This window comes from Poromitra crassiceps (assembly GCF_964638095.1).
Source record: "Poromitra crassiceps genome assembly, chromosome: 10".
Lineage (NCBI taxonomy): Eukaryota > Metazoa > Chordata > Actinopteri > Beryciformes > Melamphaidae > Poromitra > Poromitra crassiceps.
Window position 1 is genome coordinate 30,569,506 of NC_139631.1, and position 22,711 is coordinate 30,592,216.

The 22,711-nt window shown below is 43.7% G+C and overlaps 1 protein-coding gene across 1 annotated transcript; it reads right to left on the reverse strand.

Moving 5' to 3' along the window:
* Positions 1-11,914: 11,914 nt before the first annotated feature.
* On the reverse strand, positions 11,915-13,945 carry tmem230b (transmembrane protein 230b). Its single transcript, XM_083643915.1, has 3 exons — positions 13,479-13,945; positions 12,527-12,649; positions 11,915-12,444 (listed from the first exon to the last, which is right to left on the reverse strand). The coding sequence occupies exons 1-3, from the start codon at positions 13,575-13,577 to the stop codon at positions 12,307-12,309; spliced, it is 360 nt and encodes a 119-aa protein (XP_083500041.1). The 5' UTR covers positions 13,578-13,945; the 3' UTR covers positions 11,915-12,306.
* Positions 13,946-22,711: the final 8,766 nt, after the last annotated feature.

The following is a 22,711-nucleotide window of genomic DNA, read 5'->3' on the forward strand; positions in this document are numbered from 1 at the left end:
TCCCCCTTTGCTATATGTCAACTGGACCAAAGACGGGAACAATTTGAACCTTGACAATGTAAGTTATGAGGCATGGATACAATTGTCTCAATAATGAAAAATGACACAACTAAACCAAGACTGCGTGCCGTGTAACTTGTAAATCACAAATGCTCTCTGTTGACCTGTCCAGTTCCCAGGTTGGATGGTGAACGTTGAGGGCTCCGTTTTCATAGCGACATCCAATGATAACGCTGTGGGCGTGTACACCTGTACTGCCTATAACAGTTATGGCACCATGGGGCAGTCTGATCGCACCCAGGTCATTCTGAAGGTAAGGTGACTCTACCTTCAATTAGAGAGACATCTTTTCCTATGAACGTGCACAGTGATATACTGTATGGGGAGACGCAAATCTCTCTCTCTCACCCCCCCTCCCAGGACCCCCCGTCGTTCCAACTGCCCCCTCGAGCTGAGTATCTGCAGGAAGTGGGCAGGGAGTTGATCATCCCCTGTGAAGCTAATGGAGACCCCGCCCCCAACGTAACTTGGAGAAAGGTAGAGGAGGGCACCTTCCACACAGTAGTTAAGGGAGCTGTGTGAACTCAAGTGTATGCACAGTGCACACTCATTATATCTGTCCATTTATTTATGTGGTCTTCTCTTCTTCCTGACAGATTGGCCCCACCCCTCGTTCCCCGTACCCTGTGCTGGCCAATGGCTCCCTCCTGCTGTATCCACTCAGTAAAGACCACCAGGGGGCGTGGGAGTGCCTGGCCACTAATCGCGTAGCCACTGTTCGTGCAGGCACTGTGGTCATGGTGCTGGGTGAGTGGGCCAACCTCTTTTCTGCATAGATACAATATATGTGGCACTAGATCTGACGGACACTTTATTTGCATGTATATATGTATTATCTAGAGTTTTAGATCATTCAATGCATGTTAATTTAGCATTGTCTTACTATTATTATTTTCTTACACTGATTCTATGTACAACCATTTTGAATGTTGGTAATGGTAAACATTTCACGTCAATTATATTGAAAATCAAAAAGAACACGCTCAACTCGGAAATAATATTAACTGGGTGCTGGATCCTAAAGAGTTCAAATGATAAAGAAAGATAAGGACAGCACTCCAAGTTAAAAGAATTTATTGCCACACGGACGTTTCGGGAAACGTCCGTGTGGCAATAAATTATTTTAACTTGGAGTGCTGTGCTTATCTTTCTTTATCACGTCAATTATATTGAAATCTGTCAGAGGGACTTAAAATACACTGATCTGGAGGACTGACTCTGCTTCTCCTCCCCCCAGGTACCAGTCCTCATGCTGTGACCTCACTATCTGTCAGCACTGAGATGAACCAGGCCAATGTGTCCTGGGTGCCTGGCTTTGATGGTGGATACACCCAGAAGTTCACTGTTTGGTCAGTAACATACCACACATACCACATCTTCTCAGTTGTCAACAAACAATCCTAATGCCCCTTCTGTTCTGTAAGCTGCTGTTTATTAGTTTGACGCCTCTTTCCAGGGTCAAGCAGGCATCCAGAGGGAAACATGAATGGGCATCTTTGCCTGTGCCAACATCCAAAAACAACCTGCTGGTGACTGGGCTATTAGCTGGCACCAGCTACCAGTTTAGTGTCCTACCTCAGAACAAACTCGGCTCTGGGCCCTTCAGCGAGATCGTTCCTGTGCGAACCCAAGGTCTGTGCATGTTCAAGAATGTTCAGTTTTATTTCCCTTCTCCTGTATCCAACACTCTGTGTCTGTTTTGCTGAACATATTGCACAAGTGTGAGCTCATTTTGGGTCTTCTCATCAGCTGTGCCAACACAAGCACCTATAGTGGTCACCACTCTCCCGATCCTGGATCCTCCCATACTCCTGTCTGCCAACCGGACCAGTCAAGGCGTTCTCTTGCAGTGGGCGCCACCTGAGGCCCCGTCCTCTCCACTGACCGGCTATGTGCTGCAGGCACGCAGGGACCAGGGCCAGTGGGTTATCCTCCACAGCAATGTCAGTGCCAACCAGAGTGACATACTCGTGAAAGGACTGCTAAGGGTAAGGATAATTTTCTCTGTCAGATTTAAAGTGGTAATCTACAATTTTTTTTTTTTTTGCAACATTATGCATTTCCCTCACAACAACACACTACTGTAAAAAAAATTGGGCCTCAGAATTGAGTGCATTGAACTCCTGATCTTTCCTCCTCACAGGACTCCAGTTATCATCTGAGGCTGATGTCTCGCAGCAACAAACTACTTAGTGAGCCCAGTGAGTCCGTCAATGTATCCACCACGGGTAAGTACTTTAGTTAGTACCTTATTTTACCTTCAGTAAAATGTTGAGGTATAATTATATAAAAGGATCTTCAAACAATTTCGCATTCGTTTTCAGTAGCACCGGGATTTGTGGGCCACCATGTGTCTGATCTAATCAATTACAGGGATGGAGATGTACCCCCTACGCCCAGGTTTCCTGGCGTTTGTTCCTGAGCCCCTATTGGCTGGTGTGTTGGGTGGAGTGTGCTTCCTGTTTGTGGCCATCATCCTCTCCTTGGTGACGGCATGTTACATGAGTCAGAGGAGACGACGTCGACGTAGAAAGAGGAGAGAAGGTAAAGAACAAGATTGGAAAACACAAATGATTATTTTTCAGAATGTATGTAATGTGTTGCTGTTAAATGTATACTGTATGTAATGTAATTGTTGTTAAATCTCAAGTGTTTTGATATCTGATGGTTTGTCATAAAGAGCATGTGATGATAAAAGGAAGACATATAAACATACATTTGAAATGTATAGGAATTACTACAATTGGTCAGCTGAAAGCACCATTGATACACTTTTAACTGCCATCATATTTTGTTTGTTGAGTGTTGCATTTTAATCATCCCATTTGCCATGTGCCATTGTTTGACCTTTAACCCTCCCCTCCCCTTTTCAGATCTCCCTTCAGCCTTCCTGAAGAGTTCATCTCCAGAGTAAGTGTCCATCTTTACCAGACCAGCACGGGTCCCTCGTGACATTTTCTACCTTCTCACAAATCCACTTCCATTTATATTTGTGTAATTTGAATTTAACAGGTATTTATCCATAGCCATGTTTTTCTCTCTCCATAAAGTAACAAATGTTTTGATCCTTTTGTGTTCTCTCTCTATCTCTCTATCCTCAGAGGTCGCTCGCCCTCTCACAGCCCCGACAGTGTTCTAAAGCTGAAGCTGTGTCCTCCCCTCCCCTTCTTCCCCAACAACTCCTCCTCTCAGTCTGACCGCTCCTCCTTTGATAAAGGCAGCCGTGGGGAATACCAGGACCAGCGGAGGCAACTGCTCTCCAATTCATCTCCACCACCCCATTACACTCTCTTTGAGAGTCACCTTGGCTCTCAGGCGCCCTCACCCACCGCTCTGGAGTCCATCTCCAGGGGCCCAGATGGACGCTTCATTGTCCAACCTTTGCCAGAGGGTTCCAGCCCCACCAATAAGAAAAACTTCAAGAAGGACATCCTACAAAGTAATGGTGGAGGGAGTGGCACGGGGAGCAACCGGACATCATTCAGGGACTCTCCAAAGTCAAGCCTCTTGAGCGCTGAGAGGGATGAGACACAGGATTCTCCACTTACTGTGGATGTCCCAGAGTTGAGCAGGCCTCCCTCCTCCCCTGGGAGAGTTAAGGCAATGGCCAAGAACCTCTCCCGTCACGGCTGCTTTTACTCTGATGACGAGCAAGGCTCAGAGGCACTACTGGAAAGAGCCAGCTTTTATTCGGACAACAGTGAGAAAAGACCAACTGATTCCATCAGAAGGCATCGCATACCTGGCCACACTGAAGACCTATTCCCCAGTTTGGGCAGGGGAACCAGGCTGCTAGATAGGGAGAGAGACAGGCCACATTTTCCAGGCTACCGGCCTATGCAGAGAGAGAGCCAGCTGACCAATGCTAGCACCCTGGTCTCACAACTAGACAGTGAGCTGGAGAGGCATAGCATTAGCAAGTGTGTCAAACTGGCAAAGGAGAGGGAAGAAATGGAGAGGGAACTGGAGAACTATACAGCCAGTCCAAGGACTCGAGGGAGAGAGGATCACCAGTCCAATAAGACAGAAAGCCCTCACAAGGATGTGGCCAGGTCAGAAGATGACCCTGTATGGAAACCACAAGATGTTACCTTCAGACAGAAACACAGGCCCTCGGGTCAGACTACTCGGGTGTCCGACTATAGGAGGGCCTGCTACTTTGGGAATACTAGCAGTCCTATGGACCAGCTCCCTACCTCTCATGTACAGTGGGACATTAGCCCTGTTACATCTGTCACCAGCCTCATTCCAGTACAGAGCCCACGGGAAGCCACCACACCCAGGCACCAACGTCCTCACACACGCGCTGTTAGGGAAACTACAGACGACTCGCTCCTTGTTGAGTCGTCGCGCTCTCCAGTAACTCAGAACACTTCCTTACCCATGCTTTCCCCTGATGTCACCTCAGAAAGCCTCGCTGTTCTTTGTCGAGGAACGCCTGACAGGGCCAGGTTAAAGAGTCCTGACAGAGAACCAGCATGCATGACCGAGGAGGGCTGGAGGGAGAAGACACTGGGCGAAGGCGTTGCTTCAAGTCCCAGAAGGACATATGCTGCTTGTGGTTCTCAGCTTTGGGAGTCAGCTATCAGAACTCCTCCAGTAGACAGTGAGAGACCTGCAAGTCCAGCCCGGCCTTACACTGATGCTGCACCATATAATCAGCCTGAGCGTACAGGAGAAATAGATTACACAGATAGAAGAGATCCTAGTCCTTCAAGTTATTCGACCTTACCCTATGAACGCAGTGTAGGAGGGCAAAAGGCCAAAGACAGAGAAGATCAGGGCAGGGATGACCGTCAGAGTTCAAGGTTTTACACTGATTTGGAGAGAGAAGGGGTGAGAACACGCTCCAGGAGGAGCGATAAATGTCTTTTCTCTGATAGTCCCAGCCCTATCTCTCAATTAATTCTTGTCGAGGAATGTGAGAGTGAGATGTCCCAATTTTCTGTTCCTAGAATGTCAGAGTCCTTTAAGGCCAAGCCTGCAGCCCCATCTCCCAACATGTCCCCACTGCAGACAAGTGCAATTCTGGAATACCTGAGCCTACCAGGTTTCATTGAAATGAGTGTAGATGAACCTGTGGATGAGGGAGAAGTCACAGACACCACTGGGCAAAGTTCAGAAGTACAACCAGAAAGACCTCTGGTGGCTAAGCCAGACGTAGTTCCTAACTGGGAGGTTGATTTTCAGGAAAAACTACAAACGGTCTCAAGACAAAAGTCCGTTTCCTTTGAGAAAACTCATTCTGTGGGTGGTGCAGAGGCAAGCTTAGATGCTAGTGAAGAACCAGACTATCGACACTCAGTCAAAGTAAGATTTCCAGACCAGACAAGACCACAATCAGTTGGTCCAGAACAAACTAGCAGGCAACTTTATTATCAGAAATCACGAATTCCACTTGGTAATAACACGAAAGGCACAGACAGACCTCAGTCAAGACTTGGATCCAGTTCAGCCCACACCTTGTTTAGTGCAGCTACAGGCATGGCAGATATAGTGTCAAGTTGTGAGTCTCTCACAGAGCAAACCCAAAGACAAGCTTCTCAGGGCAGAAGGACTAATAATATTGCATCACGAATATGTCAAGCTCCAGTGCCATTTCTGAAGAAATCCTTAAGCATAGGTCCCTGTAGAACTCTCTCAGGTATGGGACAGCCTCGTCCTTTCCTAAAGAAATCCATTAGTTTAGGCTCACAAAAATGGGAACACTTCGAGAGCCCAAGGACATACATCTCAGAGAAATGTTACTGGGATGAGTTCCCAAACCCAGATGTCAGGGCAAAGTCCTATAGCTTGGGTCACAATCCGTCTTCCCTCCCCAGGCCAGGCCCCTCCTGGAGGGAGTATGTTCCATTCAGGCACCCCAGCTTTGGGAGCTTGGAGAGGCCACACCCTGCACAAAGACCTTTAGCTAGCCCTTCCTACCTCACTCCTATGTACCCACCCAGACAAACCTCAATCCCCAGTAGGCTGGAACCCTCCGATCCACGACGACAGGCCTCTGTTTTCCCCGAGTCCTCCAGGTGGCATGTCACTTATCAAGACAACCTGAGGTCTGCTCAGCATAAATATGTGCCCATGGCCTCTGCCATCCCTGTATCCCAGTACCAACACAGGCCAGGCTCCAGAGGGGACGGTATGAGACCGATGGAGCCGAGGAGGGCCCCTCCCAGGTCCTTCCTGCCCAGGGGTAACAGCTGGCCCTCACCCTACCATGCCCCCTTCCCACCAAGGGAGGTAGAGAGTCACAGAGAAATAGAGAGGGTATTAGGGAGGGGAGGGGAGACTGAGATGCGGGAGGGCAGAGAGGGAGGGAGGGCCAGTTACGCTAGCCAAAGCAGTGGCAGGGGGAGCGTGGGTCTCCTCCGGCAGTCCCTGTCCATCACTCCCACCCTCCTCAGCTCCCCCGAAACCACTGAAGAGAGTGAGCGATACAGAGCTGAGATGGAGCTACGTGAGAGAAGAGCGAAAAGGTGAAACACGACCACCAAACACACTGGAGTGTCTTCTTGGCAGAGGGATTCATGGATGTTGCCAAAATGTTATGTATTTTGTGAGTTCAAGGAGTACCGTAGGAATCAGTCCTAAGACCCAGATGTTAGCACTTCCCGGTTCCCTCGTCTCAAAGTCAATGGGATTTTTGTATGGGGACTTTGGTGAAATGCCTGAAATAATAAGGTCCGTGGTTAACAAAAGTTTATGAAACTGCGCCCTTTGTGTTCAGCAAGGTAATCTTGGTAATCATCTCAAATGAGGACCACTTTTATGATTTTTGAAGCGTAAATGTGATTTTTTTTAAATTGTGATTTTCAGACAACGCTATGCTGCATACTTGCACTAAGTCAAATTCCTCATTTGTAATCTGATTACTTACCGTGGGCTATTAAAGTGAATCTTGATCTTGATGACTTCTGGGTTGGCCTACAAAAATACATCATCCCTGCGGTACTCTATTGCTCCATTTCTTTGCTATTATCTGACCGCTTGTTTTGTATGTCTGTCATTAGAAGGAACACATCAGTAGATGAGAGTTATGAGTGGGACTCTGCCGATGCCTGTGTGGACTCGGAGGTCCTGGAGGCCATGGAGGTCGATCAATCACAAATGGGTTTTGGGAAAGGCAGGGGGGAGCTCAGATATGATCGATCTCACTCTACTGGCGGCCTCCAGGACCCACGAAAGAAAGGTAAGAACTGTTTTTCATTTTGTTTGTTGCATGTGTTCTTAGCGAGTGTAATGCTTCTTGGTATTGCAGTTGCATGTGTTCATCTTGTGCTGTGGTTATTGTGAGCTTAGCCCGTGACATTCCCATCCATGCATCTCGTCTCCCTGCCACCCTTCCCAGGCCCGTCTCCCTCAGTCAGCCCACCAGTTTCCAACCCGCCTCGCTGCCAGTACAGCCGCTCCCTAAGCGAGGCGCGTTTCAACGCTCTCCGCCTGGAGTACCAGGAGTACAGGCGGGCTCAGGAATCTGTCTGTTCCCGTGAGCCCTGCCTCACCCCTGGTCCCGATTCAGACTCTGACTCCAACTCGGCGCTGTTCTAGCAGCTTACCTCGGTCCGTTATCCTGCCTGCTCTCTCACCCTCTGGCCTTTCTTCCCCACCTCTCACCAGTGTTGCAGTCGAGTCCCAATCCAACTCCACTCGAGTCCAAGTCCTGGACACATGTTCAGGACTCGTGACTTGACTTGGACTTGAGCACTGATGACTTGGACTCGGACTTAAGCACTCAGGCACTCGGACTCGGAAGTTGGAGACGAGGACCCAAGGACTCATTTTGATCATGTTTTTTGTTCTATTTTGTTTTTGTAATTGGCCCTAATAATTTGGCATAAGATATTGATAGCTATATTAATACTGTGACATTATTCAATTTTGTGCAAGGGCAGGCACGTGTGTTCCACCTACATGTGGATTCACGCTCATGTTCAGGAGGCTATCTCCACAATCAGACTCAGGTAATGGGGACTTGACTCGGGCTCTTCTTTGATGACTTGGACTCACACTTGGACTTGGACTCGAGACTCGACTTGGAATCGAGATATAGTGACTTGACTACAACACTGCCTCTCACTGCTTGCCTGCCTCTCTCATTTCCCTGCCTGCTACTTTACCATCCATGTGCAGTGCCTTTGTACAGGCTATTAAAGCTGATGAAATCACAATGCTACTATTAAATGTGTCTGTCTGAAGACAATTCTCTAATTGTATGCTGCTCTGTCTTTCTCTTTTACAGGTATTTCCAAGAAACCAAATAGACCTGTTTTAATGCACAGAAGACTGCACTGTGGTCCTGGACACACTGTTTCACCTCACTGGAACTTTGTCATATTGAAACATCTCATTGATGAACTTTATTTGATCCTCTGTTACAACAGACTAAAGTCTAACCCATTTACAGAGACAATGCCCATATTCTATATGCCATCAATTGCCACAGACTACAACTGCTCAGTTGTCCCGATGATACTTGTTATTCAATTGAAGTTCTTATCAGATGGTGGATATTCATTTTCTTGTACTTTTTCCACTGTGCTTTGGGTACTGAAGATGAGAGGGGATTATTTATTTTGTTTAATAAGCGAGTACAATGATTTGGGGGTTTTGGTTTACCTTGACAATCACATACAGAGGGCCCCCATTAGAAAAGACACGTTCACCACTGAAGATCTGTTTACACAAAGTTGCCAACAGCATGCATTGCTTTATAAAAGCATCTGGATGCTGTGTGAACAGCTCAAATTGAAATTGAAATTGTATTTCTTTGTCAATGCCTATCACATAACACACTGCCCTTTAATAATAAACACATTGGAAAATTGAGGTCATGATAAATATGTAGGTATGTGGTCCAAGATAACCTCTGTTTGTTGAAATGTCTGTATCTGTAATAATATATATGTTTCTAATCAAACAATACTTGACACAACAGCATTTTCACTTTAGAACCACCGTCTCGCATTGCAAATGGCATTAAGCACTCAAACAGCGGGACTTTTTATGCATTGGAATATTCTTTTTGTTACTATAGTAACCATTTCTTTCCAAAGGAATTCATGTTACCTATTGTTCATTATTCCAAACAACAATCTATTGTAATTAAAAAATAATTATTATTACAAATTAAAACTTACTTTGATTTAGGCTACCTGATTTAAGTCTCCTAAAATCATTTCCTGTTTTCCGCAGAATATGTCACCATAGCATTCCACTCCTGAGACATTTTAAAACTAATCACTTAAAATAACATCCCAGTATTCTCTGTTAAAGTATATGTACAAATGTTTATATGTACCCTAACGTCAATCAACCCTGACCTTGTATATTTTCCATTAGTAAATGTTCACCATTTCATCGTATGAGAAAATGCTACTTTACTCCTCCTGGACTGGTCAAACCTCGTCTGTACATTTAAATCACAAATGATAAAACTTGAAAAGCTAGAGAATATCCTTTGTGAAACACAGAGAGAAAATATGATTTTTGCCTTGTAAATGTCACAATATAGTTGATTGACCATAAGAAGGTTGGTCATGGGCACCTGTTGTTCCATGAGTTCTGCTGGCATGATTGAGGATTTCTGTCTTTTTCAGGGGTTATGATATGCAACAATGTTTACAATTCACATGATTGATGTGGAGGCAACACTGTGAATATTTCATTAAGATGACTTATAGTTCTATGTTTGAATTGCAGGTCTCTTGTTATTAATTTTATGCCCATCAGCCTACATAATATTTTACTTTTTTTTTTTACTGCAAGATGATAAAACTTGTACTTTTGTACTTTCCCTGACAAACCTTTACACAGTGACCAAGAGAGATTAGATTTTTTTTTTTTTTTTGTATAACTTGGAAAGAGTCAACACTTGTATTATACAGTATAAAGATGGACATTTTCATATGGAGTGAGCATGCATTTCGAATGATGGTGTTGGATGTTTTGTACAAACTGAAATTTTTTATATCTTGTCACCTGGTTGTTTTTGACATTTTTATATGTTTGTAATGAATAAATTGATTCATTCTGAATGTACCTGACTGCGAGATAATGTCGTGAATCTGAGTCTCTCGATAAAAATCATGTGATAGTGACAAGTCATTTGCTCTTTAACTACATAATTTGTATTCATATTAATTTAATTACAGAAGTATTTGATATGGAGTTAAATATTAAAATCACTTAAGATTTGTAAATAGTTTTGCCTCTTTCCAGCCAAGAAAAATAAATTGGGCTGCTTTTCACCATTAATTTGCAAAGATTTACAGTAGGCTATGGGAAATCCAAATCAAGAACTGTCTTGAGTGTACAATACAAAGTAGAACCTTGTTCTAGACCAGAGGTTTTCAAAGTGGGAGGCGGGCCTCCCCAGGGGGGCTCCAAACAGTCTCAAGGGAGGCTCAGTGAATGGAAATGAAAAAAAATATTACATTAGTTATCACACTAGTTATCAAAAGGAGATCACATAGAATAGCCTAAATGTATGTGATTTGGTTAGTTTAGACATAGTGACATTCCAACTCAGTTCACATTCCCTTACCTTACAGCTGGGTGGTGTCTTCCTTCAGTCACACTCTGTTACCAGTAGCATGGTAGTGATGAATAGGATTAAGGTCAAGGGTGGCTATAAAGCACACAACATTATCAAGGTAATGAAACATATTGGATTGCTCATGTGCAAACAGCTGAGACAATAACAGTATGGATGCCGATAGAATATACAGTCAATCACTGCCGTTTATGGTGTTTGACCTCTACTGAGTAACAGTGGGACGTTTCTCTCAGGTTGTTGTGTGGGTGGGAATGTTTAGCAGCAATAAAAAGAAACATGGAGAAGCCAAAACTGTCCTCTTCACCGTGCTATCAGAAAATATTATTTAACCGTAACCACCTTTACTTGGAACCTTCATTCTCACTGCATCTCTCTCCTTCTCTCTCCATATATATATATATATATTATGTCTGTGTGTGTGTGTGTGTGGCATTAACTTGCATTATAATGGTCCTACCGTATCAAATGAAAATGGAGGGTGATGGGTCTGTTCCTGTGCTCCAGGGCCTATAACCAGCATGAATATTAAGGAAACGTTAAGGAAAATGCATTTGTCATGGGTTAACAGAGTCTCAGGTCTTGTGTGCTCTTCGCTCTTTGACAGTTTACTCAGTCAGGCCAGGTGCAGCATATTGAGATCAAAAGATTGCCATTATCAGATGAAATTCTCCAACCTCTGGAAAGCAAGGGGAATTAACTGGAAGACAGTGGAAATGTACTGTACTATATATTGGGTTTTGATTGATATATCAGTTTGCTGATCTTTTGGACTTGTACTTTCAGATTAGATATCAGCCAATCAGTGTCTTCCACATCCATATGGAGTTTCCTCTGTGACCACAGCTACAGAACTTCTGTAAAAGCTGCAATGATTTTTTTACACAATGAAATGTTTCTGTGAACCAATTCTTCATTTAAAGGTAGTAGTAATGTATCCATGTAGCCTGCCATCTTTCCCTAGTACCTGCTGCTGCAAACCCACCTAAAATAATTTAATTTGTATTTGTTGTACTGTCTATTATGACTCCAGTCTACAAATATTGATATTGTGTCGGTCTTCAAAAACCTCTAACATTCACATATTGTGTCAGGTCTTCAAAAACCTATAAAATTCAAACCTATACTACATACAGTATCATGAGCTAAGCTAGATGTGTCATACTCAACTGTCACACCCAGCCCAAGTCTATCAGTGACAGCATACAGAAGTTAAGCAGTGACACTGTGTGGTCTTTACCATGGCTTTATTTTCTATTCTCTACAGTAGTGTGCATGTCGATGGAATTGTGTCAATGTTGCTCCAAGTGTCAGATGGGCCAAACAATACAAATGTACACAAGTTAATGCAAACAACAGCAAGTTAATTGGAGACTGATCAAGGAGAATTATCAAATTACATGTTTTTATTATGTATTCCCAAGCTAACAAAAAGAATAGATGAACAATTGAATAAAACAATTAATAGCTAATCCAGATGTGGCTTTATACCAGGAGGTTGGCATTGACTACCTCAGAATAATGACTGATGAGAATAACATCAAAATCCTTCAGATTTAGATGTAATCCGAACAGAAGCCATATTCAATTCTATTTTCTTCACATCATCACAGCCTGAATATCAAGCATAGCAACATATGAGTTCATTTAAGCACAAAAAGAGTGAAACTAACGCTATGGGGGCGGGGTTGTCTGTCTCAGTCAAAGTCTGGGATATCATCATAGGAGTAGCCCCGGTAGCCCTTTGATGCATAGTACGCGATCCGTAGGTGGTAAAAGCCAGGAAGGAAGACGAGGATTCCAATAATAAGGACCGGCACGGTGCGGTCGGAGTGCTGAAAGAGAAAGACATGAATTCAATGGATGTAAATATACACTCTGTTGGAAATACTGTCTAAAGTGTGTGTTCATACTCACTGTGACACCAAAATATCCAGCCAGGAGAAGAGCGCCGATGATGATCAACAGAGAGCCGATTAAGAAGAGGACAGTGGCGAGTGCTATGGCTTTGTATGGGACTTTGGGTGGACTCCTTTTGAACTGTGGAAGAGGAGAAATCTGTCATTGCAACACTTTTGTGACACACTGTAACTGCCTGCTTTTGACTCATGCCTTATACTGTATTGTAGACTAGGTTAAACTGGTTTTGGTCATAATGTACTTGAATAACTTGTGGAATATTTAAGTCTACTTGACATGACAAATATTTTCTTTGCTTATCAGTGTGTGTGTGTGTGTGTGTGTGTGTGTGTGTGTGTGTTGATCCAAATGTAAACCACCACATATAATACAGTTAAACTATGGAGCTAGTTAAAAGTGATACTAGGATTTGACTCCATGACTCTGACAACTTATGTGCTACATGTATTTGAAGATGTGAAAGAGTTGATTAGCAAATTGTAAATACTGGATTGGAGTTTCCATGAGAAGTCACCAAGGGGTCATAACACATTTTGTCTGTCTATATGTATACACATTGTGTTTTAGTAGTTCCATTGTTTTTGAAGTCCAATCACTCAAACAATCTGGTATTGGGAGGGATTGTTGAAGCCTCGAGTCCAGTTAAGCAGTGTATGGCTGAAGTTCAGCCGCTGAACTATGACCTTCAGTCTGTGACGACAATAAGCCATACAAACAATTATTAGGCCTACTACTACAAGCAAAATTCAACCCTACTGCCAGAAAAGTGATTTTAGACTTTTTCACCCCCATTTTAGCATCCTATCCTACTCATCATTTTGATACTCAGATGTAATTTCTGAATTTCCTGTTATATCATATTAACTACTACTGGTGTGTGAGACTGCCCTGGCCTGCACACATGGGTAGTTGGGTGGGTTCACCCCACTCCAAACTCGGTCGGACTCACCTGTAAATCAATGTAGCCGTCATCATCACTGGCTAATCTGGAGTACCTAACCTTGCTGTTAGGAGTCCCATGATCGGACACAATGTTGCGAGCTGGCATCTTCAGGTGGGCAGGAACAAACAATGTTGTCAGAGCAGCAACACTGTAGCTATGATCATCACAACTACCGCGGGTCTCTTCTTTCTCAGGAGCGCGACAGCATCAGCTCTCATTTACCAGCACGGGTTAGTCAAAGAAGACGCCAGTACCTGACATGTACAGCTGAAAGTGATTTCTAAAGCGAGGGTTTTGGCCTCAGGTTACAGCGGGATCAGATGTTGGGATGTTGTCGTCTGTTTAGCTCATTGGTTTAGCTGATCGAAGACCTTCCGTATTATCTGCTCGCCTCTGCGCGCTTGCGCACACTCAAGTGTGATTGATTATCGGTATTACTAGGTTTTTGCAGAGGACCCCGTTTTATCGGTCAACGCGATATGATTATATGGACGAGAAACTAATATTTATTCGTCCAACGCCTTTTATCTGTCAAACAACTTCGAAAGAAATCGACGAGAGGGAGAGCCTTGGGAGATTTGAATGGTTTCCTGAATGGCGATTTGCACAGCTTCGTGTCTACCACAAGAGGGCGCTGTCGAGCTTTATAAAACACGAGAAAGTCGCTTCAGAGACTACACAGGCTCCCTCCCTACTAGTAATACACCCACCAGATATCTTTCTTGATGACAATGGAGGAAAGACTTGGTTTTAGGGAACAATTGTTTTAACAGAGCCGAGTTGAACAGGGTTGAACCAGCGATAGAGGACAGAACAGGCCACACCGAGGTATCTTGTAGCCTTGTCAAGTTGTTATTTGTATTACAAAAATGCTAATGTAGCCTAACAGTTAATGTTGGATCTAATTTTATGATTGTATTATCCCATTATTTTAACTCCCAGTGTGTATGTGTGTATTTGTCTGTTTTATATTGTCTGTTTTATGCTCTTTTTACTTTTCCTAGTGAGAGTGGAGTGGGAGTGATGATGCTGAGTGTGACAACCTGCCTCCCTGATCCCCTCCGCCCTGAAGAGGACTCTGTCCTGACTGAGGTACCAAGGTTTCCAATTCCAACTAACCAAAGGCTGTCTCTCTACAGTACACCAATACTCTACACTTTTTTTTTTAATTATTATTCCAACCAAGCACTGCAGGAGCTGATTTCACTCGCTATTTGTTTTGAATGAAGACCTGCAGACTCAGTCTGGCACATTGGCACATGGTTGCCCATCCCTGATCTAGTCTAGTGTATAACAGTGGTTCTCAACGTGGAGTCTGGGGACCACCAGGGGGAGGCTACTTGTGAGTGTTCCAGGGGGTCCCGAGCAAACTGATGAAATGTCACCAATATTTCATTTACAAGAAGTACCGTATGTAGAATAACATGGTAAATGGTAAATGGACTGCATTTATATAGCGCTTTTATCCAAAGCACTTTACAATGTGTCTACATTCACCCATTCACACACCGAAGACGGCCAGCTGCCACGCAGGGTGCTGGCACAGCCATCAGGACAATTTGGGTGTCTTGCCCAAAGACACTTCGACATGCGGACTGGAGGAGCCGGGGATCAAACCACCGATCTTCTGGTTAGCGGACGACACGCTCGGCTCTTCCTCCTGAGCCACAGCCGCCCCAGCCGAATAGCTGTTTTGATCATAGTTTATCTGTGATTTATTCACCTACAATACAGACAGTCATGGGATTCTGGGCAAAATCATATCTAACAATAAAAAATATTCTCAGATTTGGATCAGAGACAAAATCTCATCAAATGGGAGTCTGGTAATAAATCAGGGGTCCTTGATGTGAAAAAGGTTGAGATTTACTGAAGTACAATACCCTGTGCTACAGAGGGATTTATTTCCCGAGCCAGGTTTCTGCTCTCACTGGGTTGACTGATCCCTCCAGGCCAGAGTTCTTGCCTGGGTATAGGGTCCAAATCTTAATATGGTTTCATGTGACAGAAGCTGGCACATTGTAGTCTTCCTCTAAAAAGCTAGCCAATATACATGTGAATGTTCCTAAATCAAGTGGTTGGATCAGAACCTAAAGTCTTTATTAGCTATTAACCCAATGTATCAATATTCCCCCATGGCCCCATCAGCACAGGTCACCCGCTGCTGAGTCTAGAGCCACCAGCCGAGAAACCCAGAAATCAATGCAAAACTCAGCACGAAAGTCATCCATTTACTACTTTGCTACTTTTCCGCCTATAGAATCACAAGGGCATGTGACTTTCTAATATTGATTCGATTTTAATCAAAGTCCTTATATTAATACATGCAATTGTTTTTTTTTAAGACAAAAACAACATACCCTCGAAGAGATTTCATTTTTGGGAGGAACTGTCACTCCTTCAAATTGTGTGTGTATGTCACGTATAGGCCTAGGTCATGCTGCGGTGGGTTATTGATTCTCAGCCAGTGAATTGTCATCTGTCTGGACATGCACAGCCATAACGTGGCCAGGGAAAGACCAATAGATGAAACACGGCACACAAATAATAATAACTAGAGACTATCTTGTGATGGGATCACACCAGCCACGATGCCCGTGACTTAAAACGATGTGGTCCATGGGTGTAAAAAGAGATATATATATTTTTTATTGATGTAAGGTCACCTTACATCATATAAAATCAATAATATAACATACAATAAACAACAAAGCACCAGTAATAAGACATCAATACAATCAACAGTAAGACATGCAATAAACAACAGAGCGTAGCTCAGCAATGAGTTACAAATCAATATTCCAGTATGAAATAGGATGCAGTGGGGCACCCCAGTGGCTCACCTGGTGGAGCGCGTGCACCAAAGGCTCGGTCGTTCACGCGGCCGACCCGGGTTCAAATCCGACCCATGGTCCCCTGCTGCAAGCCATCCCCTCCCTCTCCCCACCCACCGTCCCATCCAATACAGGCAAAAAATCCCCCCCCCCCCCCCCCAAAAAAAATCTTTAAAATAAGTTGCAGTTGATGCAGACGCCGTTAAAGTGAGCAAGCTAGTTAAAAACGGGGTTTTAAGCTCACCGGTCAACAGACTTTCGTGGAGACTATTTTTAACCCTTTCTCCTGCTGTGCTCTCGTTTGGTAAATTATCCCATTTATCTCCCAAATGTATACTTCAAATGGCTGTCACGGGGTCACGGGGTCAGTTCACCATGTCATACTAGCTTGTCGGCAAGGGGCTAAATAATGCTCCGAAGTTAGGCCACATTTTGGCGAGGGGAAGACGGGCATGACCATTTTCAAAGGGGTCCGTTAACCTCTCACCTTGAGATATCAGAATCAGAATGGCTTCTCGAGGTACACCAGTCTCCCCTTACAGACAGGAGAGCAGCATGATCACTTTTCAACAAGGCAGCATAAATGGACAGAACACACTCATGTTACTGACAGAGTTCAGACAGACTTGACGGATCCCATTAAGGGGGTGGGGGGTGCATTTGCAGATACGCCAGAAAATCTCCCTCTTTTTTCCAGCCTAATGTTGCCAGGTATGCTTTTAAGAGCAGTTTTGAATTCTATAATGGATTCCAGTATGTGGATGGGAGGGGGAAGGGAGTTGGCCCTGGCACCCATCATGCTGAAGTTGATGGCTGGTAGTGCCGGTAGACCTGCTGCTGAAGACCACAGGGGGCGAGAGGGTGCGTAAGTCTGAAGGAGTTCTGTGAGATGAGAAGGGGACAGATTATGGAGAGATAATAATAATAATAATAATAATAGATAATAATATGCCTTTAAAGGTAATCCATAGTGACGCAGGGAGCCAGAGTCAGTGAATCAGCAGAGGAGTTACATGGCCAGTGCACTTTGAGTGTGTAATCATCTGTGTGTCAGATTTCTGGATCAGTTGGAGTCAGTGGGGATGCCTGCCAGCATCGCATTGCAGTAGTCAATGAGTGATTTGAGCATTGACTTTGTGGAGTGTTGTGTTAAAGCAGGGTGCAGTCTACTCTGGAGACGTTTTGCAGATGGAAAAAGGCAATCCCGGAGACATGACTGGACAGTCGAGAAAGAAAGGGTACTGTCCTCAAGGCTCTTAACCCGTGTGGAGACAGGTATGGTGGCTCCAGCAATGGGAAGTGAACTTATATTAGGTTTTGTAGATCTAGAGCCAATGAGGAGTAGCTCAGTTTGACTACGGTTGAATTTTAAGTAGTTGTTTGGTCATCTGTATATGTAGCCTACATGCGGGCGGCTGTAGCTCAGGAGGTAGAGCGGGTTGTCCACTAATCGCTTTGGATAAAAGAGGTTGGTGGTTCGATTCCCGGCTCCTCCAGTCTGCATGTCAAAGTGTCCTTGGGCAAGACACTGAACCCCAAATTGCTCCCATTGGTGTGCCAGCCCAGCACCCTGCGTGGTAACCTGCCGCCATCGGTGTGTGAATGGGTGAATGTACCTACTGACTGTAAAGCGCTTTGGATAAAAGCGCTATATAAATGCAGGCCATTTACGATTTACCATTTACATGCAACAAGCAGTGAGGGCACTGGAGGGGAGAGTAACAAGTGGCCTTAGTGGAGACTAATTAGTGTCTTGCTTGCACCTGTGTTACTTCCTGCCTTTTAGACACACACATGGGTGAATTGGGCGGGAAGTGAAATAGGCTAATGCAGGGATTCATATAAGCCAGGATGATGGAACGGAAAATGAGCCAAGCTTATCGAGATAATTAAGCCAGGCTAGTTCTGCAGCATAGGTTACCATGGTTACTGAGCTGGGATTCAGGACTTCAGACAAGCAGAGGTTGATGGAACGGAACACTCACTGAAATGAGCCAGGCTTATCGAAATAAGCCAGCGTTTTCTTACCCCCCAGTTTGTTTGTTTTTTCAGAGTTGGTCTGACTATGGCAATGTTCAGTGATGGGGGACTGACTCAGTGTACCAGTGGACAGAGAGGAGTTGATAATGGAGGTTATTAGGGAGATGATAGACAGCAAGCATGCTATAACTAGGGTTGTGGGGACTGGATCCAGGTGACAAGGTATTGGACTTCCGTCTGCATGATGTCAGCAGAGGCCAGCTGCCCATGGATTGCAGTAATTTTTCATTTGATATGAATTTTCAATTTTCATATTATATGAGTAACCTTTTCACTGTGGAGAAGAGAGTTCATAGCCTAATAGCCTGAATTGTCAACTCGTACAAAGTACATTTGGAGTGGGTGGATTTGATACCGATGATTCACTTGTATCGATGCTATTTGCATAATAGGTTTTGCTAAGAGCATTTTTTTGTAGTTGAGTGTAGGATCAAATATAGGCAGACATTTTCTCATGAACAAGCCCAGTCTTGGTGCAGAGCCTCTCTGGGCGCCGACTTGACCTCTCTGACATTTCCCCTGAAATGAATAATTAAAGCAGTTGGGGCAGTAATATGACTGTTTTTCCAAAAGTGTTTTTCACATTGACCTGCTGCTGCTCTGTGGAGAATTGGACTGTCACATAGACAAATATTGAGGCTCCTATGTAGGCAGAATTCAGATAACGGCAAAGCCCTTCGGCTGCAGAAAAGTGCATCGGCTTGATATTCTGCCAGGGACGTGCGCTACATGTAAGGAGGAGTAACTCTCCGCAGACTGTGAATAATCTTGAAGTACATTGTGTTTTTTAGGCAGCGGCGGGAACGCGCTAAATTCCCATTTCCATCAAATCTGCTTGCGGCATCAATAACAATGCTCTTGTTGGCACTGAATGAGTCTCCAGTGATCATTATCACACTCTGTGACCTTGACTGCCGGTCTCCGCTGTAGTTACAGGCCATAAAATGCAGGGTCTCCAGAGGGGAGAATCAGCCCTGAAATCATTTGATTCCCGCTTCATATTCTGTGTTCATTGCAGAGGAACATAATGTCATGCATTTGTATTGTAGCCTACGTTCCCCCATCTCCCTGTGTGCACGACTCATCGCCAGGCCTCCGAAAAGATATTATCTGTGCAAATCAGCTCGGGAGCCGACTGGATTTCATCTTTATTTTAAGGGTATTAAATATGCCCCGCCGTTTTGTCTCTCGCTCGCTGACAGTGTAGAAAGAAAATGCATCAGAATGGTAAATTGCTTAACGTGCAAGAAAAAGGGAGTAGACACATTTGGCTCAGTAGCTACAGCAAAGTCCTGCTGTTCCTCTGACAAAAAAAAAAGACTGTGTATAAAACCACCGATGCCTCTTCCAATAATTGATTTTGTAGACATTATTGATGGCTACCTTCTCCACATTACCTGTTACTGACAATAACATAGGTAAACTTTGCCACTGCATGTGTCCTTTGTTTTATTAATGACCGATTCTCCTACTCATTACTCACAGTGTGACTGCAAATTGGCTGTACTCATTAGCTAAGTCATTAGTCAGGCGGAATAATTGCTGCGTATTCCTCGATACGCCAAATACTTCCCTCTTATCTGTCCGGCTGTCCGGCTTCCTCACTTGGAAGTCCAATCAGTAGCGAGGAAACAAGGTCACCTCTGAATTTAGAAACATGGCGTTTGATTGATTTGCCCCATGACCACAAAACAATTGATTATAAAACACCAGATAAATCTGCAATATTATTTTATTCGCAAATTGAAAATGAATCTAGTTACAGAGGGATGTAACTGTAAGTAACCCTGCCTTTGTTTTCTATTGTGAAGCTGTGTGAAGCATGCATGCATGTGTGTGTGCACATCATTTATTCTCTATCTGTATATACAGCTTTTTGTTTTGATCTAGTTTTTTTTGTGTTAAAGCAACATGGGTTTCAATGGGTTCTATTCACCTTATTTATTAGTCTGACTCACCTAGTCTCACAGTGCCAGCCGTAGATTATATCTACGTCTCTGGAAGCTTGATGACGTCGACGGTGGGTCTGACTACGTGAGACTAGAATCACCTGGTCAAACCTAGTTTGACTCACATTATGACTAAGACTAGGTTTATGAGTGACAGGAAGTGTAAATACAATCGGAACTTCCGATTGTATTTACACTTCCTGTTAGTCTCTCAAGCCGGACGGTCTCTTTTAGATAAGGTGAATGAAGTGACTCAAAAGAATCAACGGATTAAAGCGCCTTTCTAAATTCTTTATTCAACACAGTTCAACTTTATTCAATATAGTACAACATTTCAACCCTGAGGTATAAATACACAGAATATAAAGGCCAGGTCTGTGTATTTATTGCATACGCTACTATTCTTAGTATTCTGTTACATCACCAAATGGCCATCTTGGTAGGAAAATAACAGGCAATTCTAATCAAATGACAGCCACAGTACCATTTTGGTAGGAAATGTCTGTGACATGGGAATTCTACGAATAGCCTTTGGATCTTGTAACTTGGTTTGTGTATCACTATATGGCAATGTGATCACCTGCTTTGACCCTACTCGGGCCCGGATGATCCACCGGGTCGATTGGGCCAGTGTCCCTTACCAACTGTGGTCTCATCCTCATCAGCGGCTGCAGCGGTCTATCTATTGGTATTAACCATGTCATGCTAGCTTGTCAGGAAGGTGGCTAAATAACTAAAATTAGGCAAAATAATTTTGGTGAGGGCGTGGCCATTTTCAAAGGGGTCCCTTTACCTCTTACCTCAAGATATCTGAATGAGAATGGGTTATATGGTACCCACCCACGAGTCTCCCCTTTACAGACATGCCCACTTTATCCCATGCAGTTTTTTGCAAAAGCAAAAACAAACATGCATGCAATATAAATATAAATGTGTTATTTTCGCCTAATCTATTTGAATATTTATGGATACTGGGGGTCCCTAAACAGTCTCTAAATGACAAAATGATTGATACCAAATCACAGCATACATTTTACTATGGTGTTCCTACTCCTGTTAGTGGCCCTGATCAATGAACTGGCTGCACTGCGGCTGCCCACTGCTTCTAGGTTCTAGGTAGGTATACCTACAGTATAGGGTGGGGGTCAAATGCAGAGGATACGTTTCCCCACAGGGATAATAAAGTATACAAATACCACCAAACTGAAACTTCACTAAATAATGAGGCAAATAAATAATTCACACACATTTTCGTCTGTGTTTCACCTTCTCTGTTTAAAAGAGAAGAGCAATTATCTGAGTCGACCATGCAGGGGCAGTGCAGCGGGTGCTGAGTTTGAAAGATACAGAAATCAATTAGCCTATTTCACAATGCCACCCAAATCAGCCATTTGTGTCTAAAGGCAGGAGCTAAAATAGGTGCAAGCAAGACATTGATTAGAGCCGCGGGACTGGAACACTTAAATGGGTGCAGTGCTGGGGCTCTAATCAATGTCAATTTAGTTCCTGCCTTTAGACACAAAATGGCTGATTTGGGTGGCATGTGAAATAGGCTATAGGTATACCATGGCACTCGAAGAAACATTTCCCTTCATGCAGGAAACTAGCTTACTCAAGCATTCACACTAATGTTGACATTTACACATGGCATTCATAACTGCATATGAAGAGATTTCCCCTCCTATGGTTTTGATTGACAGCATCCAGTAAAATGAGCACAGGCACAATTGAGTCTAAACAACAATCAAACACAGCAGAGTAGGAATATGCAACCAAATTATATTATACTGCATTTATTTAAAAAACACTCACAAGAAACACATTTTTTCTTGGGAGTTTGTGTGTCACTCCCAAGTCCTCAAATACTGAGGTCCGATCAGGGCCCCTTGCCGTCACTTTTTAACGCAATGGTAACAGAGATTGGGATTCGTGTCCCAGTGTGTTCAAAGTTTACAATCAAACCATGTCACATTTAACATTTTTGTTATTTAAAGGAAAACCACCGATTTTCAACCAGCTTTGTATCATTACAAAATCAGTAGTATATCAGAAGATTATGAACAGTTTTGCAGCCATTCATTTAGTTTGACAGTTATTGAGAGTTGATTTGAGTTAAGTTATGTATGAATGACATCACTGGTCCACAACTTCACTCAAATGAACTCTCAATATCTGTTGGCACTCAGAGCTGATTGGGTTTCACATTTGAAGTAAATACATGCATGATGGGTTATATAGCATTTTTATTAACATTCCATATGGAAGTGCTACAAGGCAGCATTTTATTCTGGGAACACTTGTACTGGAACTCACCTAGCTGGGAATTGGATAAGGCAGCATTTTAGTCTGGGAACAAATGTAAAGTGGTTTATCACGCTGAAGTGTACAGTAACATATATCTGTGTTTTGAACTCGT

What these genes read in the sequence shown, in the direction of transcription:
- tmem230b (XM_083643915.1), bottom strand. Translation starts at nt 13,577, where the DNA reads ATGCCAGCTCGCAACATTGTGTCCGATCATGGGACTCCTAACAGCAAG. An exon ending in ACGGCTACATTGATTTACAG is followed by an intron (nt 12,650 to 13,478) that starts GTGAGTCCGACC and finishes CCTCTTCCACAG; the next exon opens with TTCAAAAGGAGTCCACCCAA. An exon ending in CTGGATATTTTGGTGTCACA is followed by an intron (nt 12,445 to 12,526) that starts GTGAGTATGAAC and finishes TTTCTCTTTCAG; the next exon opens with CACTCCGACCGCACCGTGCC.